Here is a 25,831-nt window from a genome sequence, read left to right on the forward strand (position 1 = left end):
AGTTCATGCCCTGACTCTCCAGTCGGCAAACCGACTGCATATGTAGTGAATTGATGCTTAAAATGATTCCGATGTCTGGTTTGGGGCACTCTGTTTGGACCGCGTGGGAAGGGTACTCTGAGGTCCCTAGCCCCAAAGAGATCCAGCTGGCCTCGACCAGGGCCTCGACCTGGCCTTGACCAGGGCCATTTTGAGCCCTGGCTCCGGCCTGTTAGAATGCTCTGCCTTGGATTAAGAACATAAGAACATAAGAACGAGCCAGCTGGATCAGACCAGAGTCCATGTAGTCCAGCACTCTGCTACTCGCAGTGGCCCACCAGGTGCCTTTGGGAGCTCACATGCAGGATGTGAAAGCAAGATGTGAAAGCAATGGCCTTCTGCTGCTGCTGCTGCTCCTGAGCACCTGGTCTGCTAAGGCATTTGCAATCTCAGATCAAGGAGGATCAAGATTGGAAGCCATAGATTCGACTTCTCCATAAATCTGTCCAAGCCCCTTTTCAAGCTATCCAGGTTAGTGGCCATCACCACCTCCTGTGGCAGCATATTCCAAACACCAATCACACATTGCGTGAAGAAGTGTTTCCTTTTATTAGTCCTAATTCTTCCCCCCAGCATTTTCAATGAATGCCCCCTGGATTGTTGTAAAGGCAGGGAGTTGATTAGGTTTCATTTATTAAGATAAGATAAACTTTAATGTCCTTGTGCATGCACAACGAAAATACAAACATCCCCCGATGCACATTTCTGCAATCCTCACACCCCATCTTTCACAATCCCCCTTCCAACCATCCCCAGCCACGTCAACGCGTGGTTTTAGCACCATCTGGTTGAATACATGTTTTAACCTTATTGTACTTGTTTATTATCTTATTGGGTTACCTTTTATTGCATTATCTCTATGTTGGAAGTCAACCTGAGCCTGCAGGGGAAAGGGCGGCCTATAAATAGAATAAAACAAATAAATAAAACAGTGTGATAGCACCTATTCGGAGCTCAAGGGATCCACTTTCCTTGTCGGTGGGTCTTGGTGAGGGATTGCTCCCACAGTCTGTGCTTGAGTAGGGTTGTTCCTGGAAGGAGACTTTGCCGTAGCTTGTCTTGGGGCAGTGTACTTCTGCCAGCATGGTGTAGTGGTTAAGAGCCGGTGCACTCTAATCTGGAGAACTGGGTTTGGTTCCCTGCTCTGCCACTTGAGCTGTGGAGGCTTATCTGGGAACTAGATTAGCTTGTGCACTCCAGCACATTCCAGCTGGGTGACCTTGGGCTAGTCACAGCTCTTCGAAGCACTCTCAGCCCCACTTACCTCACAGGGTGTTTGTTGGGGGGCGGGGAGGAAAGGAGATATAAGCTCCTTTGAGTCTCTTTGAGAGAAAGGGGGGATATAATTCCAAATTCTTATTATTATTCTTCATTAAGAAGGTACAAAGAAATTTCACAGAGCCAGCATTATGAGCGGGAGGAATTTCTGTGAGGGAATGAATTTCTGGCAAGCTGAAACCACAGTGCCTCTTCCTTTTCAGAAATTGAGCACCCCTATATCGCAAAAAATGGCCTGTGGCAGTACGGAATGTTCACAAACAGTCATCATGGGTTGAGTTTTCCCCAAAGATCCCATTGTGAACTGCCAAGGGTGAACCTGCACAGCTTGCACCTTTTCCTCTCTCCATCCCCTCACGATTCCGCTCTTCCCACAGACCCTGGCTGGGCATCCATCAACCGCGGAGTGCTGGTTTGTGACGAATGCTGCAGCGTCCACCGCAGCCTGGGGCGCCACATATCAATTGTCAAGCACCTCCGGCACAGCCCCTGGTCTGCTACGCTCTTGCAGGTAGGTGGGGGCCTCTTCCAGGGGGGCCTCTTCCAGGGAGGGGGTCTTGCGGGGAGGGCTGCTTCAGGAGGGAGCTGACTTTGTAGTGCAGGCTGACTTGTGAGCTCCTTGAGGCAGGGGCTTGCGTTTGCTTTTTGTTCAGTTTGATGAAATGATGCAATTAATCAAGTTACTGGGTTCGATGTAAGGTGCTGGCTATAGCATGCAGAGCCCCTCATAGCCTTGAACAGTCGAATCCTGCCATTTCTCCAAGGAGCTCAGAAAGGCAAATATCTTCCATTTTATGCTTGCAACCACCCTGTAAGGTAGGCTAGAGTGAGGAGGAGGGATGGGCTTAAGGCCACTCAAGGAGGTTTGAGGATGAAGTGGGATCCGAGCTTGGTGGCGAACCTTTGGCACTCCAGATGCTATGGACTACAATTCCCATCAGCCCCTGCCAGCAGGGCCAGATGGGAATTGTAGTCCATAACATCTGGAGTGCCAAAGGTTCTCCACCACTGGATTAGACCCTGGTTGGCTGCTAAATGAGGATGCTGCCTGGCTTTATGCCAACTGGAGTCTCCAAGCTTCTTGAGAAGGGGTTTGGGAGTGGGGTCATCGGGGAACAGATGCGCGCTTGCTTCGAGCAAGGTGGGAGATCGTGCCGTGGTCGGGGCAGAGGTGGAAGGATAAAATTCCTGGGCTGTGATTCTTTTGTCGATTTTGCCAGCCAAAGGTTGTCTTCCTCCAATCTCCCTTTCTGTTCTTTTCCCAGATGGTGCACACGCTTGCTAGCAACGGTGCCAACTCTATATGGGAACATTCACTACTTGATCCAGCTCAAGTTCAGAGTGGGAGGCGCAAGGCAAACCCCCAAGACAAAGTTCAGTGAGTATCCATGGCTGCCTGGAAGAAAGTCAAGATGGAAAGGGGAAACGGGAATTTACAACAAATACTGTTGTTGAAGCTCCAGTATTTGGCTCATGAACTGAGAATGCAGTTTTCTCAATAAGACTAATATACTCTGTCTCCGGTAAAGATGGTGGTTAGGTCAGTTGAAGTGTAGTGGTAGAGAAAATGGTATGCTTCCGCATTAGAATATAGTCCCAAACAAATATGAGAATTATTTATTTTTACGTGCTGCCTTTGTCAAAACCATTACTTTGTGCATTATTGAACATGGTACTTTGATGCAAGAGCATTTATAATCCATTGTATTTTAACTTTCCAACAGTTGGGGGGGTGACAGAGCTAGGTAGGCACTATAACCCAGGCGGAGCCTTCTACAACAAAGAAGGTCTGGCATATTGAGTTCTGTGGCGAAGGAATATACAACCCTACTAACATCTTTTCTGAGACAGACTATAACTCTTCTTATCACAAGGATTAGAAATCCTAAATTGATAAACTGGTGAGAATTCTCTCTCTTTTCCCTTATTTGCAGATATTGCTGATTTCTTATTGTTTGTTTTGACACAGCCGTAAGATTTGTTGACAATGTTTGAAGGAAAGAGATCGCAGAAGTCCTATTTCTACAAGGATTTTGCATTCAGTAACCTCTTTTAAAATACTTGGAAACTTTTAAATCTTGGAGAATGCTTTTCCACATGAGCTTTTGCAAAAAAACAATGGGCAGATTTATTTTTAAAAAATCAAGTACAATGTTCCCTTTTATCCTGTGCGGAGCAAAGATGAATCCAAACGTTTGTTCTTCTTGGGAGGTGACTAAGCCTCTGCCGTGTGGGGAAAATTTGATTCCATTCTTTGAAAAAAATATGGTAAAAATTGAGAAGCCAAAGTCATAACAGGAGGGATTGTACAAAGTTGGCATCTCCAGGGCAGAAGCCTTCGGCTGCTAGAGCTTTTGTAACTCTGGGAGAGAAATTAATGTTTTCAAGCAGAGTTACTCGAGAGCTGGGATGCTCTTGGAATCTGCTCAGCTGCCATTTCAGTGATCAAATCCATAGGTGACCCTCAGGTTATTTCTGAACAATATCATGAACGTCGCAAGGGGGAATAGTATAATGAAAACTGCAAAATTAAACTCTGCAAGCTCTAAGCACTCCAATCCTTCAAAAACAATAGGAAATTGGATTGAAATTATGAAATGGGGGCTTTCCTTAAAGAACCGCCTGATATTTCTGAGGGGTATAGCTAAGACACAAGGCCGGGTTTCAGAAAGGGTTCTATGTTTTCTTGCTTGTAAACAGAGCGTGAGAACTCTGAATATATACCACGCTGCAAATGTGTTGCCAAAGTAATAATGCATGAGCAAATGATGAGTATTTGGAAAATAGCCAAACAGTTTGCAGGAGGAAACTGAGCAAGGAAACAGCTTATTTTTCTACAGAAAGATGGGAGATTTAATTACTTTATAGGAAAGTTTCTACAGAAGGTCTTATCTTTGGGTAAATTCTGAGAAGCATCCAAGATACATCTGAAGAAAATACGGCATTGCTAAATGATATGATTACTGGGAAGAAACTTTGCTGACATCTGAAGGACCTAAAAACTTCAAGGCTTGATGAGATTCTATCAGAGTTCTCTGAGATCTTTTAGGTGGGTGGTTGGTTGAAGCTCTTGAGAGGGGCTGTTATTGAATTTAATGAACACCATGGCCCTTTCTGCACGGGCCATAAACAGCGCCCTGGGGACGGCAAAAACACCGTCCCCAGGGAGCCGTTCGCACAGGCGGCACTGCGAAAACGCAGCAGCGCTGACCTGGCTCCCCTCCCCCTCCCCCAGGGCGGCGTCAGGCCGCCTCCAAAAACCTCCCTCCAGGAGGGAGGTTTTTGGTAAACAGCTGCTTTTATTCTCGGGCGGGCGCGGTTCAAATGGAACCGCCGAGGAATGCGCTAGCATTGTCCCCGTCTTTCTTCCCATTCACCTATTCAGCCTCCACCAGCCCTGCGCACGGCACTTCTAAAAGACCCTCCCTCGCTGTCCTCCGACCCCTGGAGGTCGGAGGGCAGCGTGGGCGGGTCTTAGGAGGCCAGCAGGGCTTAATTTTGGAGGTGACTAAGGTGAGTGGAGAGGAGACGGACCAAGTAGGCACTGCTTTTGGGGCCGCTCGCACGCTCTTCGTCGCGAACGTTCTCCATTCCTACCACCGGCAGAATTCCTGCCGGTGGAGAAGCGCCCTTTCCGCAGTGCGGAAAGGGCCCATGTTTCAGTTAAAAAACCCAGCTTCTGACACTGGATTCTCCCTACTAGGGATGGCCATGCTAGTAAAATCCAACAGAAATATCATTAAAGTGAATTCCTGTTTTTTGTCTGAATTGCATATAAATGGCATGTAAACGACAAACAAATTGGCCTCGGTCAAAGGAAAGGACTCACGCCAACATGGTCTAAAAACAGACACCCTGAAAAGCACGGTTCATCCACCTCATCCTGAGTTCGAAATTCTATGCAGAGTTAGAAATTCCAGATTCCTGGGAAAAGGCCAATATAAGAGAGACCTATGTGGAGATGATTCCTCTGAACAGATTTCTTATAATAGCCAAGATTGCTGCATTAGCCAATTGCCTGAAGGATATTTGCAAATATATTCGTTAAGATGCATCTACCTTTGTTTTTGGAAGGTTCTCTCGGGAGCTTCAAAAAGGTTACTGAACTATGATAGGATCAGGATGAAAGCAAAGGCATTGGATTGTTTTGAATGGCAGCTCCTACTTTAAAAACATGGAAAATTTTGAACTTGGCAGTGATTATTGCGCTGCATTCAAACTGCATTCCATACTTCATGGGCTACTCTGAAACTTTGCAGCGTAGCAGGTTTCCCCTTTCCTTGTTACTTAAGAGTTACACATTGGTACGTGATGAGTCTGTTGCATGGTTAGAACTGAACAAATAAGAGAAATTGTTAGTGATCAACCACAACTGAAAACCAGATTGCAGGCAGACAATATCATGCTACATTTAAGCCAAGAGAACACTTGCATTTGCGTGATATGCACCGGGAGGTATATGGAGATGGAATAGTTTTACTTATTTATTTAAATGTTTATTAGTTGATTTTCTCCCTTGTGGAACTCAAGACTGCTTATAATATAAACTAGTATAAACTAAACAATTATTTTTTTAAAGCTAGAACAATATACTGTGGAACCTCGGTTTTCGTTGGTAATCCATCCGAAAAGAATCGATAAAGACTGAAACCGATGAAAACCGAGGCAAACTTTTCCATAGGAATCAATGTAAATCCAATTAATCTGTTCTAGGCACTCCAAAAAACATACCAAAAACACATTTTTGGGTGAATAAACATAGTGTTTAATGCTGAAAACAGTAACAAACAATTACACTAGGACCAGCTTCAGAGCCAGTGGACCAATGTCGCACCAGAAAGCTGTCCCAAGAGGTCTGTTTCTGACGCCTCTTTAAGATTTGTCTGAAATGGGGCAAGACATTGTCATTAAACAAGTTGCAGACACGGCCTGTGACAGCTTTGTCTGGTTGATTTTTCTCCACAAATCCCGGCACCTTACTGCAAATTGATGAAAACCGAGGCAAATCTATGAAAACCGAGACAAAATTTTCACTGAAAAAATCGATGAAAACAGAAACCGATGAAAACCGAAGGCAATGAAAACCGAGGTTCCACTGTAAATAAAACAAGTTATGAAAACATACAAAAAGGTCTCAATTAAAAATTATAATTAGGACTTCCAATAAATAAGGACTAAATCAGTCAAATGTAGTCCTTAGGAAAATGGTCTGCAACTTCTTCCTAATGATCAACAATAAGGAGGCATGGGCACATTCTAAAATTGCGGGGCTGTCACCAACAAGGCCTTTTCTTGTGTACCCACCAAATTGTAGTCTCTTTGATTGATGAACAGTCAGGAGGGCATCTCCCTGTGAGTTCTCGGGAACATATGCAATAAGAGGGTTCTTCAGATACCTCAGTTCCAAGCCAAATAGGGCTGTAAAGGACAAGGCCAGAATCTTGAACTGGGCTTGGAAGTGGATCTGTAGCCAGTATAATGGTATAGTATCATATGACGTAGGAGGTTAAGAGCTCGTGTATCTAATCTGGAGGAACCAGGTTTGATTCCCAGCTCTGCCACCTGAGCTGTGGAGGCTTATCTGGGGAATTCAGATTAGCATGTACACTCCCAGCACACGCCAGCTGGGTGACCTTGGGCCTAGTCACAGCTTCCTCCAGGAGCTTTTCTCTCAGCTCCCCACCACACCTCACAGGGTGTTTGTTGTGAGGGGGGAAGGGCAAGGAGATTGTAAGTCCCCTTGAGTCTCCTGCAGGAGAGAAAGGGGGGATATAAATCCAAACTCTTCTTCTTCTCTTCTTCTTCTTCTTCTCTTCTTCTTCTTCTTCTTCTTCTCTTCTTCTTCTTCTTCTTCTTCTTCTTCTTCTTATGTCTCGGTAGCTGGCCCCAACAAGCAGTCTAGCAACAGAATTCTGCACTAGCTGCAACTTCTGAACACTCTTCAAGGGTAGCCCTAAGTAGAACACCTTGCAACAGTCCAGTCTAGATGTTGCTAAGGCATGGATCTCTGGCTAGATCTGACTGAGCCAGTTACACTGTGTTGTTAGTGTTAAATTATAGATGTGTAACCACATGAACTAGCTCCGAAAGAAAGAGATCTACAGATTTACATTTTTGACAACTTGTGTAATTTGTATACTCATAAAACACAAATTTAATAGATGGAAAAACCAGGCTCATGCTCTGATTCTGATTCCATAACGGACTATATTTTTGCAAAATTATTTTGGCAAGCAGAGGGGGGGGGGACTATTTCAGAGTAGCTACTCCAGTGATTTGGACACTTTGATAAAGGAATTGCTTTGAGAATCATCATAAAAACACGACCAATAAAAAGTTGAAGAACCCAGTTGATTATTCGACAAGAAAAGACATCTACGGCTCAGTTAGCACCCAGTGGTTTCTTAAATGTTAAATGTGAAAGTTACGTTAATTTTTCTGTCAATGCTGATATCTCTAATTTGATAAAATATGGCTAGGTCACATGTTGTGATCAGGGTAGGCCAATTCCTTCGCTGAAATCAATGAAAAAAATAGGAAACCAAAAAACCTCCTTAGATTCAATATTTCCAATTAAAATTTTATTTTGGTCCATGTATGGAAACTTACGTTGAAACCTCTTCTGACATATTGTGAAGCTATAGATAAGGATCATGTTCTCTCTCAAGAATTTAAATGACAAAAATGCCTAAAGGATGTATTGTCCATTTTTAAATCTGTTTGAGGAAAGCAGTTATGATCTGGAATCCTAGATTAGTGTTTTTGCAAAGGGATGAGTAAAATTCTCATGATTAAGAAGAAGAAGGAGAGGAGGAGGAGGAGGAGGAGGAGTTTGGATTTATATCCCCCCTTTCTCTCCTGCAGGAGACTCAAAGGGGCTTACAATCTCCTTGCCCTTCCCCCCTCACAACAAACACCCTGTGAGGTAGGTGGGGCCGAGAGAGCTCCGAGAAACTGTGACTAGCCCCAGGTCACCCAGCTGGCATGTGTGGGAGTGTACAGGCTAGTCTGAATTCCCCAGATAAGCCTCCACAACTCAGGTGGCAGAGCTGGGAATCAAACCCGGTTCCTCCAGATTAGATACACGAGCTCTTAACCTCCTTCGCCACTGCTTCTCCTTCTTTGGATTTTTGGTACTTTACACAAGCAACGTTGTTTAGAATTGATGGAATCGGGGTCTCTATCTCCACCCCATCCCCTTTTCAATTTCCGCAGTTGACGAAAATGTTCCTGATCTTTATCATGCTGTTTCTGCAATCCTTTTTGACATCTTTGCTATTTTTTCCCAAAACAACAAAGCAAAAACGCACGTCATCTAAGATGAAATGAGAGAGAAGGTTCCAATTTTTAAAAGATAAATTCGAGGGGATGTAGTTGACAATGCAACTGAAGATTGCTTCAGCCATGTTGGCCTTCAGGGGAATAGTTAAGTTTGAGTCCAGTAGCCCCTTTGAGATGAATAAGAGTTTCAGGGTAAAGGTGTTTGAGAGTCAGAGCTTAGTAGCATGTGTTTTGTTTCTGATGAAGGGAGTTTTGATTTTCGAAAGCTTATATCCTGAAACTTCTATGTGTCTCTAAGGTACTACTGGACTCAAATCTAACCGTTAGTTCCTTTTGGGGCCTTGGTAAAGCATGCCTTTGCTTAGAATTGCACAGTTAGTGTCCTACTGGGACTTTAACATGCAAATAAGGCTTCCTGAGAGAATTTTAGTTTGGAACTTGTGGATTACAACAGAAATCTGTCATGAAATAGCATCATCTGGGAGAGCCACAGGTTCGAGAAAGTAGGAGCCCTCAGCTAAACCGGCAGGAGTTTTGAGACCTTTCTATTAACTCCTTTTGAAAGACTGGTGAATAACATCTGATCGTTGGTCATCTGAGTGGAGAACTGTGGCTCAGCCAGCATCTCCAGTTGAGAAAATCAGAATTCCTCCACCTGAGATCCTGGCCTTCGTACCCATTTGGTCTCTTCGGGTTCAAGTGTACATTACCCTTTAAGTCAGATTCTCAATGAAGCATGTGTTTCCCTCTATTCAGAACTCACCACGCTGCAGATCAGAGTCCCGTGGTTTTCAAGAGCAGACAAAGCACAGTTTCCCCTCCGCCTGCGCAGAGCAGAGCTGAGTGGTCTACCTTTTGCTTCCTTCGGCTTTTCTGCCTCTCCTTGCCTTCCCTTGCCCACGCAGGAGCAGTTCCGTTGGCATTTCCAGGGGATCAATAGGGGACCCTTTTTGTATTTCGTTTTAATTTTAAGCACTTTTGATCTATCCCAGGATCTATCCTGGCCTCAGATTTACATGAAGAGAAGCCCTAGGGCCGTGGTGGCGAACCTTTGGCACTCCAGATGTTATGGGCTGCAATTCCCATCAGCCCCTTCCAGCATGGCCAATTGGCCATGCTGGCAGGGGCTGATGGGAATTGCAGTCCATAACATCTGGAGTGCCAAAGGTTCGCCACCACGGCCCTAGGGCATAGGTGTCAAACTCGCAGCCCTTCAGATGTTATGGACTACAGTTCCCATCATCCCCTGCCAGCATGATCCTGGCAGGGGATGATGCGAACTGTAGTCCATAACATCTGGAGGGCCGCGAGTTTGACACCTATGCCCTAGGGTATTCCACTTGTGAAACCCTTCCCAATACCTCACCCACAGGACTAGAGGAAAATGGGGTTCACAAAATGGGGTCACTTTAGTGAAGTTCCAGAAGGACAAAATGAATACAGAAATCAATGCTAGTGTTGAGTTATTGGCTTAAGACCGTATTGTTCTGAAACGGAGTGCAAGGAAACTTACTGAAGGGATGTTTAGAGACTACAGTGCATTATGACAGCACGTATAAGAAAGGCCTACAACAGTGTCAAAAATATTCGACACCTTGGCCGGAGCCCCCCTAGATTTTGGGGTCCTAGGCTTCGGCCTGCCAAGCCTATAGGTAAATCTGGCACTGGATGGTCTTTTTAAAAAAATTAGGAAGCAGGCAGCAAACAACCACATGAATCTGGAAGCTCTCTCCTCAGGAGGCAGGCAAAATGGCGGCTAGGCTCAGGCGAAACAGCGGGCATTCTCTATGGTGTGTAAATGGGGAAACACAAGGAGACCCCGCCGCGAAGCACACAGCTGTGCAGAAAACCATAAGGGCTGAGCAGCAGTGGCGTAGGAGGTTAAGAGCTCGTGTATCTAATCTGGAGGAACCCGGTTTGATTCCCCGATTCTGCCGCCTGAGCTGTGGAGGTTTATCTGGGGAATTCAGATTAGCTTGTGCATTCCAACTCAGGCCAGCTGGGTGACCTTGGGCTAGTCACAGTTCTTCTGAGCTCTCTCAGCCCCACCTACCTCACAGGGTGTTTGTTGTGAGGGGGGAAGGGCAAGGAGATTGTCAGCCCCTTTGAGTCTCCTGCAGGAGAGAAAGGGGGGATATAAATCCAAACTCTTCTTCTTCTTCTGAAAGGATCCCTGGGAAGCCATTGCCAGTCTGGGTAGACAAGAGCAACCTTGGTAGGTTGTTGTGTGACTCAGTAGAAAGAAATTGTATGTGTTGTGCGTGTTGGGTTATTTTGCTGCTTTGACTGTGCTCCCAGGTTAAGTGATATATAATTTGCTGTGTACTTGTGTATTGTTTTATTGAACATTTAAGCTCTGGATTGTAAGCCGAAGTGCCACTGAGGAATCTTGCAGTGGGAGAAACAATCCTAGGAAACCGACGGACGAGCAGTGTGCGTCCGAATCTCTTGCAGTAAATGAGAGATGGCAGTGCTTCTGTTCGTGTGCAGAGTGACCAGCCTGCACTCCTCTGGGATATGGGGGAAGGGGCTGCTGGATGTGAGGAAAGGCTGCTTCTAAAATAATGCCGGGCGGCATCGATCCAGCTCCTCACTGATCCTGCTTTTTTGTCACATCTCAGCCCCACCAAGTCGGAGTTCATCCGTGCCAAATACCAGATGCTGGCCTTTGTCCACAAGCTTCCATGCCGGGATGACGACGGCGTGACTGCCAAGGACCTCAGCAAGGTAGGGGCATGTTGTGCATATCTGTACCTAGTGAGTGCCAAATTATGCCTGCAGATCAGGAGAGGAGTGCTCCTGTTGCACCCCAGGATTCCAGCCCTGGTGGGGGTGGAAAGTGCCATCAAGTCACAGCTGACATTTGTCAACCCCGTAAGGTTTTCAAGGCAAGAGACGTCCGGAGGTGGTTTGCCATGGCCTGTCTCTGCGTGGGCTGAGAGAACTGGGACTGGTTCAAAGTTACCCAGCAGGCTTCATGTGGAGGAGCAGGGAATCAAACCTGGTTCTCCAGATGAGAGTCTGCCCCTCATGTGGAGGAGTGGGGAATCAAATTTGATTGTACAAATTAGAGTCCACTGCTCTTAACCACTACACCACGCTAGCTTTCAGTCCAGCCCTAGGCTTCAGAAAAAGGAATATTTTCAAGGCTCCGACATCAATATCTTGATAATGACATCTCATTTTCAAGTGCCATCTAGATACTGTTCTATGTGGGTGCAAATTTTCTGAATTTCTGTATGAATTTCCCCCCCAAAATTTTAAAACTTTTGTGCACATCCACCACCTATAAAGAACCATCCCCTTGTTTTACATTTCCAGTGTTTCCCTCTTCTCATACTATACACCTCCACCACGTACCCCCAGCCTGTTTTCTTTCTAATGTAAAAGAGCAAGCAGATAGCATTTGTTACAATTAGAGGTAAAGGTGGTCCCTGTGCAATCACCGGGTCATTACTGACCCGTGGAGTGATGTCATTACGTTTCCTAGGCAGGGTGGTTTGCCATTGTGTTGCCCAATCATCTGTGCTTTACCCCAGAGGCGTAGCTAGGGAAAATGGAGCCTGGTGCAAAATCTGAGTTTTGCTGCCCCCCAAATGTTCGTTTGTGTTTTTTGTATTTTTTAGTGTTTTTTCAGCTTTTTGCCTGCATAGGGCGCAGTTTTTAGGCTAGCACCATCAAAATTTCAGGGTATCTTTAGGAGACTATCCTAATGATACCAGCCAGGTTTGGTGAAGTTTGATTCAGGGGGTCTAAAGTTATGGACTCTCAAAGGTGCAGCCCCCATCTCCTATTAGCTCCCATTGGAAACAATGGGGGATGGGGGCATGCCCTTTGGGAGTCCATAACTTTGGACCCCCTGAACCAAACCTCACCAAACCTGGCTGGTATCATCAGGAGAGTCCCCCAAAAACTCCCTGCAATCTTGGTGCTGCTAGCCTAAAAACTGCGTCCCCTGCAGGCCAGAAACTGAAAAACAGTAAAAAATACAAAAAACAAACCTGAAATTTATTGTCGAAGGCTTTCACGGCCGGAATCACTTGGGTGCTGTGTGGTTTCCGGGCTGTATGGCTGGCTGAAGATCCTCTGAAGATGCCAGCCACAGATGCAGGCGAAACATCAGGAGAGAATGCTGCTAGAACACGGCCATACAGCCCGGAAACCACACAGCACCCAAACCTGAAATTTTTGCTGCCCCCAGGCGCGTGCCTGGTTCAACGCACGCATCCCGCCCCCGTGTAGCTCTGCCTTTGCTTTGCCCCCACCAAGCTGGGTGCTCATTTTACCGATCTTGGAAGGATCAAAGGCTAGGTCAACCTTGACTCGCCTACCTGAAACTGACTTCCATCGGGATCGAACTCTGGTCCTGAGCAGAACTTTGGCTGCAGAACTGCAGCTTACCACACTGTGCTGTGGGGCTCCTTTTGTGACAGTTTAGTGCGCTGGTTTTTGACTGGAGCCATCCGTTGACTCGCTTGGCCTTGCCTGGATGAGTGGAGGTGGGCTGGCGGGTCTGTTTTTTCCTGTTCCCTGACCTCTGTCTCGCTTTCCTCCCACAGCAGTTGCATTCAAGTGTCCGGACAGGAAACCTGGAAACCTGTTTGCGCTTGCTTTCTCTGGGGGCCCAAGCCAACTTCTTCCACCCGGTGAGACCCTGTAACTGAGGCTGAATAGGAAGCCACGCTCAGCCCTAGTTTATGCAGCTTCTCCTTCCTCCCAGAAAACTGGGGCCCAAAGCAGGCAACAGCAACAAACCAATGCATTATAAAGGTGTTTTTTAAAACTGTAGGACATCTAGCAATAACAGATTGTCACAGATTTTAGGACTTAGACTTGGTGGGAATTCTTCCCATATATGTCTGTGTTGTGTGCAAACAAATTTCCCATTCTTGCAGGAGAAAGGAACGACCCCTCTGCATGTGGCGGCCAAAGCGGGCCAGATCCTTCAGGCCGAGTTGCTTGTGGTATACGGAGCTGACCCAGGAGCCCCCGATGTGAACGGCCGCACCCCCATCGACTATGCTAGGTGAGCACTGGTGTGGCTTGTGACTGGAGTGCCTACAGAGAGCCTTACACTGGATCCAAATTGGGGAACGGACATGTATTCGAGAGCCAGCGTGGTGTGGAGGTTAAGAGCAGGTGGATTCTAATCTGGAGAACCAGGTTTGATTCCCCACTCTTTCACCTGAGTGGTAGGGGCTTATCTGGTGAGCCAGATGTGTTTCCGCACTCCTACAGTCCTGCAGGGTGACCTTGGGCTAGTCACAGTTCTTTGGAACTCTCTCAGCCCCACCTACCTCACAAGGTGTCTGTTGTGGGGAGAGGAAGGGAAAGGAGCTTGTAAGCCATCTTGAGTCTCCTTACAGGAGAGAACGGTGGGGTGTAAATCCAAACTCCTCCTCCTCCTCCTTCTTAACTATCACTTTATGTCAGCGACGGTTGCTGACTTTCATTGTCTGGAAGCTCTTGAACTCCATCCAGGGGTTGTGGTGACATAGAAATCTTTGAGCTTTCTTAGGGGTAAAGTGTCACATTACATAAATATATTTTTGGCCGTCAAGTCACAGCTGACTTGTGGCTGCCCCCTGGTGGGTTTTCAAGGCAAGAGACATTCAGAGGTGGTTTGCCACTTCCTGCCTTTGTGTCCAACCGTGGTTGGTGGCCTCCCGTCCAAAATACTGATCAAGACCAATCCTGCTTAGCTTCCAAGACCTGTTGAAATCGGGACAGCCTGGCCAATCCAGGTCAGGGAATTAAAGATGAGACTGTTACAAAAGCTTAACAGATGGATGGTGATGGGGAGCTTTTGTTACTTGTCTTTTGGTGAGGGCTGTAATTCAATATATGATTAGGACTACAATTCCCAGCAATCACCAGTTCCCACCTTTTTGCGTTTGAGCGGGAAACCGAGCTGAGGAGCTACGACAAAACGAAACTATGCAGCTCCGTCAGAACCAATGAGAGACCAGGAACTGGGGGGAGGGGAAAAGCTGATTGGTTGCTGTCTGCTTTTGTAAATAGAATAAGTACTGGAACTGAGGACACGAATCCTCAGTTCCAGCACCCTGTAGCCAGGGCGACCCAAATCAATAAAATTCTTCTTTTTACATTGACTTTGTCTGAGTGGTGTTCAGCCTTCCACCTTCCACATCGCGACTTTCCCCACTGTGGTTTTAATATATCACGAATAGGCATGAGACATTAAATGGGAATTTTTGGGGGCGGGGGGGGGGAGTTTTTTGGACGCCGCAGACAGCATGTGAAGATCAGTAGACGACATAGAAAAAGTTTAGTAACTCAGAAATGCATAAACTATACGAGTAGTATTGTATAATATCATAATATTTTATCTTTTAATACCATAAATATACACAATTTATTTTTGAAAGTTAAAATAAAAGGAAAAGAAATCAGACTTATTCTCTGGTACAAAGGGAGGGTCTAAAAATGTTACACAGATTTCCAGATTTGGGGGGGGGGGGTCGCGCTGCGGTTCTAACCCCAGTGATGTGGAACAGATAACTGTATTTATATAAGTTGAGGAGACTGTTTGACCTTTGACCTCCCTTTCTGCAGGCAGGCATCCCAACATGAGTTGGCCGAACGGCTAGTGGAGTGTCAATATGAGCTTACAGACAGGCTGGCCTTCTATCTCTGTGGGCGCAAACCAGGTAAGGGAGCCGGGTATCAAACCGGGCGAGGATTTTGTAACCAAGGGTTGAGCCCCAGCAGGATCACCTATTTTGTTCCTGGTGTGTCTTCTAACTGTTGCCAAGCAACTGACCGTTTCAATTTTGCATTAGTGTGACTGTGAGAAACAAACCTGAGAGTCTTAGGGTTTGGCCCCAGTTCCTCTCTTTCCTTTGCATCACATTTTTTTCCTGGCCCAAAATGCATTTGCGTTTCAATGTTTTTTGCCATTAAAATAGTGGAAAAGATGACAGGGATGACTGAAGGCAACGAAACTGGGGGAGGAGGCTGAAATGGAGGAGAACGAAGACAGCGCCTGGGATCAAAAAGAAATTGAAACAGCTATGTCAGCTCAATGCCCAAACAAGGGAGGAAGGGCAAGCTGAGCTGCAATATTGGGGTGTCCTGGGATGAAAGATCTGCCGTACATCAAGTCAGACAATTAGCTGCCTACCGTACATCAAGTCAGACAATTAGCAGCAGTGGGCGTGTCGGTGGCGAAGAGAGCAGTGGCTAACAAGGTGCAGAGTGCACTCTCTCGATCCTGCTGGAGGAACCGGACGTTTACGATTTGCTCTACCACTTGAGTTGTGGGGAAGCTTGTATCACCGCGGGAATTCAGATTAACCTGTACATTCCCACACAATGCCAGCTAGTAGTGTGATGTGGGCTAATCACAGTTGATCGCATAGAACTCTACCGACGCGTACCCACCTCACAGGGTGTTTGTTGTGAGGGGGGAAGAGCAAGGAGATTGTAAGCCCCTTTGAGTCTCCTAAAGGAGAGAAAGGGGGGATATAAATCCAAACTCTTCTTCTTCTTCTACCCATTTCTGTCTACTGTGACCGGCAGTGGATCTCCAGAGGTCTTTCCAGCCACCTGGAATCCTTTCAATGCAGGTGTCAGATCAAGCATGGTTGGAAGAGATCCCGAAATGGGCAGTACGGTGTCCCATCAATGAGCCAATCAAATGTGATATGACAGGAAACTCCTCCCATAACGGAGGAACATTCTGTAAGCAAGACCTCAGTTGGCTGAAGCCTCCAGGAATGGTTTTGGAGAGTCATTCGAATAAGCGAGTAGGGTGCATCTGGTCTTTTGGAGCTAACTCCCCAGCGTACAACTCCTTTCTTCTTCTTCTTTTCCAGCGCGGCAGTCAGAATTATGCAGAGTACTTTACGTGCTGATGCCTCATGGATGAATTTCCGCTGGTTTTTGCCAGCTCACGGTTCCATGAGAGTTCCACAGAGCTGCTCGCAGACATTCTCTTGCCCAAATAAAAGAAGAAAGGAAAAATGACCTTGTATTTATTTTTACTGTATTTTTTTTTGCAAATAAATTTTATTGACATTAAAAAGGCAAAACACACATACATTTTAAATGGAAAGGAAAGAAATAAGAAGAAAGGAGACAAAAATACAAAAGGAAAAATAATAATAATACAATACTGGTTTAAAGGAGGGGTACTCTTATCTTGTTACAGCTTGGTTGATATAGCTTAGAAGACATATATTGTTTTTACATTAATATCTAGGTTCAGGTTATCCAATGGTGATTAGGTTATAGTAATATATAGATTCCAGTAATTCTATAGTCTTATATCTTAACCCACTAAACTAGTCAACCAAATAACAATAAAAGGGAGCTAGGGATCACTGTAGAGTTTTAAAAAACACTTCACTCTCCCCCACTCCCCTCCAACAGATTCCCTCTTTGGACTTCCCCTACTGTATTTTATTAACTTCCTTTACAACCTGCCTTCCTTGCTGAGACCCTGGGTGGATTGCAAAATTTAAAAAAGCAATTCAATCAGGCATCAAAAGCCTGCAAGAAATAGTGTCGTAAGACTAGGATTATGGGATTGGAAAAAAGAGATTGGTTTTAGTGAGCAATCCTGGGTAACGAAGGGTTACTGTTGAAGAGAAACGCACATCAGTGGACGGGGCGGAGTCTTGGGGCCGGATCTCTGAGCTGCTGTTGTCTTTCCATTGCAGATCACAAGAATGGGCATTACATCATTCCGCAGATGGCAGACAGGTGAGCCCCCGCCCAGCGCTGCTCCCTCCCTCCCCGTCTATGACTTACATTTCACTGGAAACAAATGCTGCCACCTTGTGGACATCGTGGGTGCCACACATATTCCTGTTTGAGTGAAATCAGGAAAGGGAGTTCTGCCTCTTCTACCGAGTTTGCAAATGGCCCTTTATTCAGTGGGACATAATTCCTAAGGGCACACAAGCATCGATGTTTCCTTCTTGTTGGGGCAGGGGGCTCTCTGCTGAATAAATGTAACAGGGGACGTTGAAATAAATAATTATTTCCATCCTGCCTTCTCCCGAGGCAAAAAGGAAAAAGAAAGACTCAATCTGGTTTACTCTTCTAGTGGGTAATAACTTTTGGTTTGTGAACTTGTCGGTGGTCTGTATGATATGTATTGTCGAAGGTTTTCATGGCCGGAATCACTAGGGTGTTGTGGGTTTTCCGGGTTGTATGGCCGTGTCCCAGTAGAATTCTCTCCTGACGTTTCGCCTGCATCTGTGGCTGGACATCTTCAAAGTCTGGCTTTCACAGCCGGAATCACTAGGATGTTGTGTGTTTTCCAGGTTCTATGGCTGTGTTCCAGTAGCATTCTCTCCTGATGTTTCGCCTGCATCTGTGGCTGACACCTTCAGAGGATCCTCTGAAGATGCCAGCCACAGATGCAAATAGCGCTATCAGAAAAAAATGCTACTATGGTTTATAACCCGGGATTTAACCAACCACACCCTTCTAGTCATGTATGATGAGTTGCAAAAGGCTCCGCCATCGGTGCACGGGATTTTAATGGAAGCATCCTGGGTGATCTCCATTTATACTGTTCTGTTGGCCTCAATGGTGCTTCCTTGCTTCCCTGTTCCTCCCCTCTAGCTCAGCATTGTGGGCCTCTGGCAAGGGCAGGTATTTCCTGGTACCTTGTACCGAAAATCTTCCAGTGGAAGAAGGCAGGGGGCAGCACCTGGGACCTCCCGCCTGCCAAGCCAGTTAGCTGTGAGCTGGCGAAGATGACGCTCCTTTTCCTGAGTCTGTTGAGCTCGGCATTGATTGGGAGCAGCTCTCTAGAGCAGGAGTCTGCAACCTGCAGCTCTCCAGATCGGTTGCATGAGACTACAGATTTTATCAGCCCACTGAAGTCTGATGAGTTCGAATTACACTGAATCCATGAATTTATCCGGAGCTTTCCCACAGATTGCTGAACCCTGCTCTCAAAAAGGAAAGAACGCACTTTCAGAGCCCCCGAGGATCACTTGTAAAGAAAAGGAAGGTGGCTGAGGGCTGCTTGTTGAGCCGATGTTGTGCCACTGAGTTGCAGCCCCTGCCGTTCACTTCATGCGACTGGGAGACATTTCTTCACGCAATGCGTGATTGGTGTTTGGAATGTGCTGCCACAGGAGGTGGTGATGGCCACTAATCTGGATAGCTTGAAAAGGGGCTTGGACAGATTTATGGAGAAGTCGATCTATGGCTACCAATCTTGATCCTCCTTGATCTGAGGAAACTGCCGAAATGCACTGAGACGAGACCAGGTCGCTCAGGAGCAACAGCAAGCAGAAGGCGAAATTGCTTTCACTGCATCCTGCATGTGAAGCTCCCACAAAAGGCACCTGGTGGGCCCACTCACGAGACCAGCAGAAGTGCTGGACTGGAATGCGGACTACTTGTCACCGATCCGGCCGCAGGCTCTTTCTTGTGTTCTTATGTTCTTAACCTTATGCCCTGGGTTTACCTCACTTTTCAGCCAGAAATTGGCTTCCGGAGTGGCTCACGAGAATCAAAATTGCAAACGACTGTCCTAATGCAATCCAGCCTCTTCCTACAATAGAGGAACGCTCAGCTGAATGATAGTTGGGCTTGATCAAAACCACGGCCTGCTTTCCTCCAGCTTTGTCTCTGTCCCGATCAGGGGCCTGTTGAAGGCTCAGTGTGGCAGCATCAGGCATGGGGAGGGATCCCTGGCTGCTGCCTGCCCTCCCTCTGACCACTTCACAGGTTAGGGCACTTCCGCCCATGCAGAATAATGCACTTTCAATGCACCTTCACAGTTGTCTGCAAGTGGATTTTGCTATTCCACACAGGAGAGCCAGCGTGGCGTAATGGTTAAGAGGAGGTGCACTCTAATCTGGGGAACTGGGTTTGACTCCCCGCTTTGCCACTTGAGCTGTGGAGGCTTATCTGGGGAACCAGATTAGCTTGTGCATTCCAACACATGCCAGCTGGGTGACCTTGGGCGAGTCACAGTTCTTTGGCGCCATCTCGGCCCCACCCACCTCACAGGGTGTTTGTTGTGAGGGAGGAAGGGAAAGGAGTTTGTAAGCCCCTTTGAGTCTCCTTCCAGGAGAGAAAGGGGGATATAAATCCAACTCTTCTTCACAGTTCTTTCTGAACTCTCTCAGTCTCACCTACCTCACAAGGTGTCTGTTTTGGGGAGAGGAAAGGAAAGTAGTTTTTAAGCTACTTTGAGTCTTCTTACAAGACAGAAAGTCGGGGTATAAATCCAAGTTGTCGCTGTTGCCATTGCCGCCTTCTTCTTCTTCTTCTTCTTCTTCTTCTTCTTCTTCTTCTTCTTCTTCTTCTTCTTCTTCTTCTTCTTCTTCTTCTTCTTCTTCTTCTTCTTCTTCTTCTTCTGCTGCTGCTGCTGCTGCTGCTGCTGCTGCTGCTGCTGCTGCTTCTGCTTCTGCTTCTGCTTCTGCTTCTGCTTCTTCTGCTTCTGCTTCTGCTTCTTCTTCTGCTTCTGCTTCTGCTTCTGCTTCTTCTTCTTCTTAAAATGCAGTTGCAAAGTGCATTGAAAGTGGATTGAAAGTGCATTATCCTGCCTGTGCGAAAATGGCCATAGGAAAGGGATCTTTCAGGATAGAGTGGTGAACGTCAACAGGTTAAGCTCTTCCCCAGACCTTCTACTGAGCAAGGGTTAGCCCAAAAAATGACCTGGGTAGGAGGGTTCATTCCTTGGCAGACCCTGAGTCCCGGGAATTGAGTACACATTTAGGGGCGCGTTGCTGGTGGTGTGCAGATCGGGGTCTTTAACGCCCTCCCTTATCCTCTTCTTCCCCTGCTGCCTTCTGGGAGTTCAGAGTGCGTCCAAAGTGCATGTCTCAAAGGTACTGACTGTTTGGCTTGTCTGCATGCAGCTGCTCAACCTCCCCCCCCCCCTTGCATGCAGAAAATTATCTGCATTTTGTGTGTTGGGGATGGGGTGGATGGAGCTGACTGTCCCCCAAGGAACATTTGGGGGGCTGAGGAAAGCCTTCCTTGCAAACGCTACCAGTTCACCCCTCTCCCCCCCCCCCCGGTGGAAAGTTCCCAAATCCCCAATTTTTCTAATGTTTTCAGTGCTTAGACGTTTACATCTTAGCATGTAAGAAATTAGAAGGTCCCCATAAGTGTTTTCTGTGCACAATTTTCCTCCTTCCTCGCTAGCACTGGAGCCCTTGCCTAGGCACTGTTTTGGCCACGCGAATCCTATCCGTATGCCGGCGATAGATCCTTTCCCGCTCTTTCCAAATCTGGAGCCTGTGTCTTCAGTAGGATCCCCTGCAGATAGGTGGATACCCTGCAGGGGTAAGACGATAAGCCCCCTTTGCAGATGACTTATTACGGGATAGGGATCAAATGACCTTTCTCTCTGTCTTCCTACTTTCCTAGCCTGGACCTTTCTGAATTGGCAAAGGCAGCCAAGAAGAAATTGCAAGCGGTAAGAGGGGTAGGATGGGGCGGGACCGGACTCTGATTTTGGTTGTGTGTGTGTGGGGGGGGGGGGGGGGGGGCCCTTGTCCTGATGTCTCTTCCTCTGCTGAAATAGGATCCATTATCTTGAGCTGCTCCCAAGAACTTCCGTCTCCTCCCCAGCTGAGAACTATTTTTCTTTGTGCAGAGAGGAGTTGCGTGTCTGGGAAGGGGATTAGAGCAACTGGTGGTGCAGTCCTGTGGAAACTTCATCACATCAGGAGGGAGAAATTGTGCATACCTCTCGCACTTAACCTCCTAACCCTCACCCTATACTGGGAAGGGCTGAAACCGATTATGCACGCAGGACAAATACATTTGCTGATTTTTTTAAACATAACTGCCACTTTTTAAAATTCTGCTCTCACTTACCAGAAAAGGGGGAGCATTTGGACTTTTCAGACCGTTTACCTCCCACCCCCACCCAACACACGTACACACACACACACAAGTCCTGAAAGTCATTGATCCCTCTGGCTTGTGAGGTTCCAGCAGGCCTCACCACACCCACTTTTAAGAATACTCATGAGGACTAGAAACTTCTTGTTTCTCGAATAAAATCCGAGTTCTTGGGGTCCCAGTTTCATGGTTTGTGCCCGTGAAAGCAGTGGCGTAGTGGTTAAGAGCAGGTGCATTCTAATCTGGAGGATTTGATTCCCCGCTCTGCCACTTGGAGAGCGTGGAGAGCCATCTGAAGGGAATTCGAACCATTGTGCACTCGCTGCGCCAGCTTCTGGGTGACCTTGGGCGGTCGCTGGGTTCTTCAGAGACTCTCTCTCAGCCCCGCCTACCTGACAGGGTGTTCGTTGTGAGGGGGGAAGGGCAAGGAGATTGTAAGCCCCTTTGAATCTCCTACAGGAGAGAAAGGGGGGATATAAATCCAACTCTTCTTCTTTTCTTCTTCTTCTTTTAAATGCCTATACAAACTGAGATGGCAGAGTAAGCATGTTCTCCTGGATGCAAAATATCCAGCACCCAAGTGATGTTTTTGCGTTCCATGACCCATACGTCACCTGCTCCCCCTGAAGCACCCAGGACCTGCCGTTCCCGTTCCCATGCCTGTACCCCCTGCCCCCCCCATTGCTGTATGAAATGGCATTCCTTTTCCTCCCCCTTCTCTCCCTATAGCTTAGCAACCACCTTTTTGAAGAACTGGCCATGGACGTCTATGACGAGGTGGATCGTCGGGAAAATGATGCAGGTGATGGTAGCGTGTCTGATTACCGCTGGGGAGGATGAGCCGTGAGGAGGTTGAGAGGAGAAGAACTGCGTTAGACCCTGTCAGAAGTAGAGGGGGAGATCTTTATGGGCTGCCACCACTCCAGTACGGGCCTAATTTAGGAGGGCCCAGAGCACCCTCCCTCTCCCAGGAGGCTCCTTTTCCTAACAGGTGACCAAAAGAGGTGTGATGACCCAGGCAGAATAGCAGCTTCTTAAAGAAATCTAATAACAATAATTCAAGCCACATATCGGATGAGATCAGTAAAGGCCAGCAAATAAAATAATAAAAACCCTAATGCATCTATCCTTACTGTCCTTCGCTGTTTCTTCGAACTAGGCTTCAGGTCAATTCCCCCCTTCCTGGATCAGGGGTCGCTCCGTCTGCAGCGATCTCTCTCCAGCCCTGCTCCCTTGGAGTCAACTACCTTCCCTTTAGGGCAGTGGTGGCGAACCTATGGCATGGGTGCCAGAGGTGGCACTCAGAGCCCTCTCTGTGGGCACGCGCAAACAGAGTCGACCCCCACCCCCAACACGCACACATTTAGACTTGCCTGGGCCACTGGGCTCAATTATTAGCATTAAACCTAAGACCTAGTTTTGGGGAAGCAGTGTAGGTAACCCTGTTAAGTGCTGTTCAACCCCACTGATTTTCATGCGAAGAACTAAAGCGCGATCCTTTACCTGGGAGTAAGCTTGGTTGCTGGCAATGGGGCTTGCTTCTGAGTAAACCCTCCTAGGGTCGTGATTCACCCGTTGGAAGAGATGCACGGTTGCTTCAAAGCAAAGCCACCGACTACCACCAAGCTTACTCCCGAGTAACGCACGCCTCGGAGCCAACCGTTTTTTCGAAACTAAAACCTCAGTATTCAGGTTAAATTGCCGGGTTGGCACTTTGCGATAAATAAGTGGGTTTTGGGTTGCAATTTGGGCACTTGGTCTCAAAAAGGTTCGCCATCACTGATTTAGGGGAATGCCTTGTCAGCAGAAATATTGCACTTTGTTGCCACCAGCCCAGGAACTGGAGATAACTCTAGGCATTGAAGAACCACAATGAGATTTGTAAGCCACCTTGAGTCTCCTTACAGGAGAGAAAGGTGGGGTATCAATCCAAATTCTCCTCCTCCTCCTCCTTCTTGGAAACTGGACAGGTATCACCTTTTTGATCACACTGCCCTCGGCTGGTGCAAGTGAGGCCGGCTGTAGTCTTGCAAAGGGCCATGGGTCGGCATGCCCCCACAGGGGAGACGGGCCTTCCTAAACAGACAGCTGCCCCCAGAAAAGATCCCTTGGGGTTCCTCAGCTGACTGGCCTCCTGATCTACCCCTTCTCAGTAGGCGCATAGTCACGCCCCACCTCCAAAATCCTGCATAGCTCTTGCAGCAGGCCTTTGAGTTCTCATGATGTTCCAAGCTTGTGATCCAACTCAGAAAGATAAAAAATTTGCAGAGGATGTTGTATTCTGTGCCCAGCACGAATTCTGCATTTGCTGCTCCGGTTATGGGTTCTAATTCCCGAGCGTGTGTTTAAAAGGAGCACAGATATTGCATGGGTTTCTCTTCAGGAGGGAACTGTGCTTGGATAGGGGTGACTGGAATGTATCTCGGCTGGGGTGGCAGGAGCTCTTCGCTGTGACGGGGCGGGGGGGGGATGTGCTTCAGGGAGACTGATCAGGAAGAAAGAATTGACTGGATGACGTTTTTGGCCCCTTCCAGCTGTGCTTCCAGCTGATCTTGAGTGTGCATTTGTATTTTGAGACGGATAAAACCCTCCCATTGTTCCCCACCCTCTCCTCCTTTCTCATCCGTAGTAAAATCCAACTACTAGACCTCAGTGGGTGCCGTTGGAATGGGGCAGGTGTAACCTTGGAGGCTTGGTTCCATGCTGTTTTTTCTTAACTGCTAGGGAGAACTGCCTGTCTTACTTATATCCCCCTGAAGCGTAAAATCCCTTTCCCACCCTGCAGGAACCGTACACGACTAGGTTGCTGGCCTGAAGGCCTGTCTTTGGGTCTTGGCAAAGAGGTCTCCCTCTGACTTGGTTTTTCAAGCAACGAAACAATAGATTCGAATCCTGTAGCTCAGTGGTGGCGAACCTATGGCACGGGTGCCAGAGGTGGCACTCAGAGCCCTCTCTGTGGGCACGCACAAACAGAGTTGACCCCCCCCACACACACACATCTAGGCTGGCCTGGGCCACTGGGCTCAATTATTAGCATTAAACCTAAGACCAAGTTTTGGGGAAGCAGTGTAGGTAACCCTGTTAAGCACTGTTAAACCCCACTGATTTTCATGCAAAGAACAAAAGCGCAATCCTTTACCTGGGAGTAGGCTTGGTTGCTGGAAATGGGCCTTGCTTCTGAGTAAACCCTCCTAGGGTCGTGATTCACCCGTTGGAAGAGATGCACGGTTGCTTCAAAGCAAAGCCACCGACTACCACCAAGCTTACTCCCGAGTAACGCACGCCTCAGAGCCAACCATTTTTTCTAAACTAAAACCTCAGTATTCAGGTTAAATTGCCCTGTTGGCACTTTGCGATAAATAAGTGGGCTTTGGGTTGCAGTTTGGGCACTCGGTCTCGAAAAGGTTCGCCATCACTGCTGTAGCTCCTTAGAGAACAGGATTTTTGGAGTAGGAGCTTACAAGAGTCCAAAGCTTATACTCCAAAAAATATTGTTCTCTAAGACACTACTGGACCGAAGGGAGTTTTGACTCTCAGGTGCTTATACCATGAACATCTTATGGGTCTCTGAGTCTCTCTCCCTGTTCTACCACGGGCCAATAGGGCTGCCCCCTAAAATAAAAATCGTTGTGCAATTTGCGGCAATTTGCAAAAATTGAGGGTCGTGAAGTTATGGTGGATAGCAGGTTGGATGGATTTGGTGGCCAAAGGCCCTGAGTTTGAATTCCCACTTGGCCATGAATCTTCGAGGCTGACTTTGGGCTCGTCGCTTGCTCTCCCTGGCCTGCCTTGCAGGGTTCATGTGAGTCTAAATTGGTGAGGGTGGAAACCCCCTCGGCTGTTTGGAGCAAGGCAGAGGTGACAATGAGAAGGGAAGAAGCGGTGGAAACTGCTTCGCTTGGTGTTGTTTCTTAGGCGCTGCAGCAAAAGGAGTCGCTGCTTCCTTGTCGGGGTGGTGAATTCATCCTGGTTGGCCGGTGTCCAGCAAGGCCGGGCTTGTCTGAGTCACAGCCAGAAGCTCGGTGGCGGGGGAAAGGGGTTGGGCGGGGAGAGGCCGGGTGGAGCTGCCTGGGTGAATGCACACTAGCTATAGTAAGTGGGATTTTTAGGCATGCCGGAAGGGAGGGTTGCGGTGGTGTGTGCCAGCTTGCCAAGGCCAGCTTCAGCAAACCCCAAAGGGATGGAGAAGGGCCGAGCTGTGGTTCTGCAGGAACGCAGCCGCTTCCCTCCCTCTCCCGCCCCCAGTGGGCCTCGCTTCCCATTCCAAGCCAGCAGTATCCGGCAGCGGTTCTGCAACAGAGAGAGAGGGAGCGCAGTTACTTTCCCAAACTCTACGCTGGAGACTCTGGTAAAGGGGGGGGGGTGAGTCAGAGTAGCGGCCGTC

General features: G+C 47.5%; 1 protein-coding gene across 1 annotated transcript in view; it reads left to right on the forward strand.

The window, feature by feature from the left end:
* The window catches only part of GIT1 (GIT ArfGAP 1), a 58,463-nt gene that overhangs the window by 17,883 nt on the left and 14,749 nt on the right, over positions 1-25,831 (forward strand). The window contains 9 exon segments of the mRNA XM_048519281.1: positions 1,695-1,828; positions 2,583-2,695; positions 11,220-11,325; positions 13,158-13,244; positions 13,494-13,624; positions 15,175-15,269; positions 17,283-17,325; positions 20,968-21,016; positions 22,177-22,249. Of these exon segments, the coding sequence (XP_048375238.1) occupies positions 1,695-1,828; positions 2,583-2,695; positions 11,220-11,325; positions 13,158-13,244; positions 13,494-13,624; positions 15,175-15,269; positions 17,283-17,325; positions 20,968-21,016; positions 22,177-22,249 (831 nt within the window).

Source organism: Sphaerodactylus townsendi, linkage group LG16 (assembly GCF_021028975.2).
Source record: "Sphaerodactylus townsendi isolate TG3544 linkage group LG16, MPM_Stown_v2.3, whole genome shotgun sequence".
NCBI lineage: Eukaryota > Metazoa > Chordata > Lepidosauria > Squamata > Sphaerodactylidae > Sphaerodactylus > Sphaerodactylus townsendi.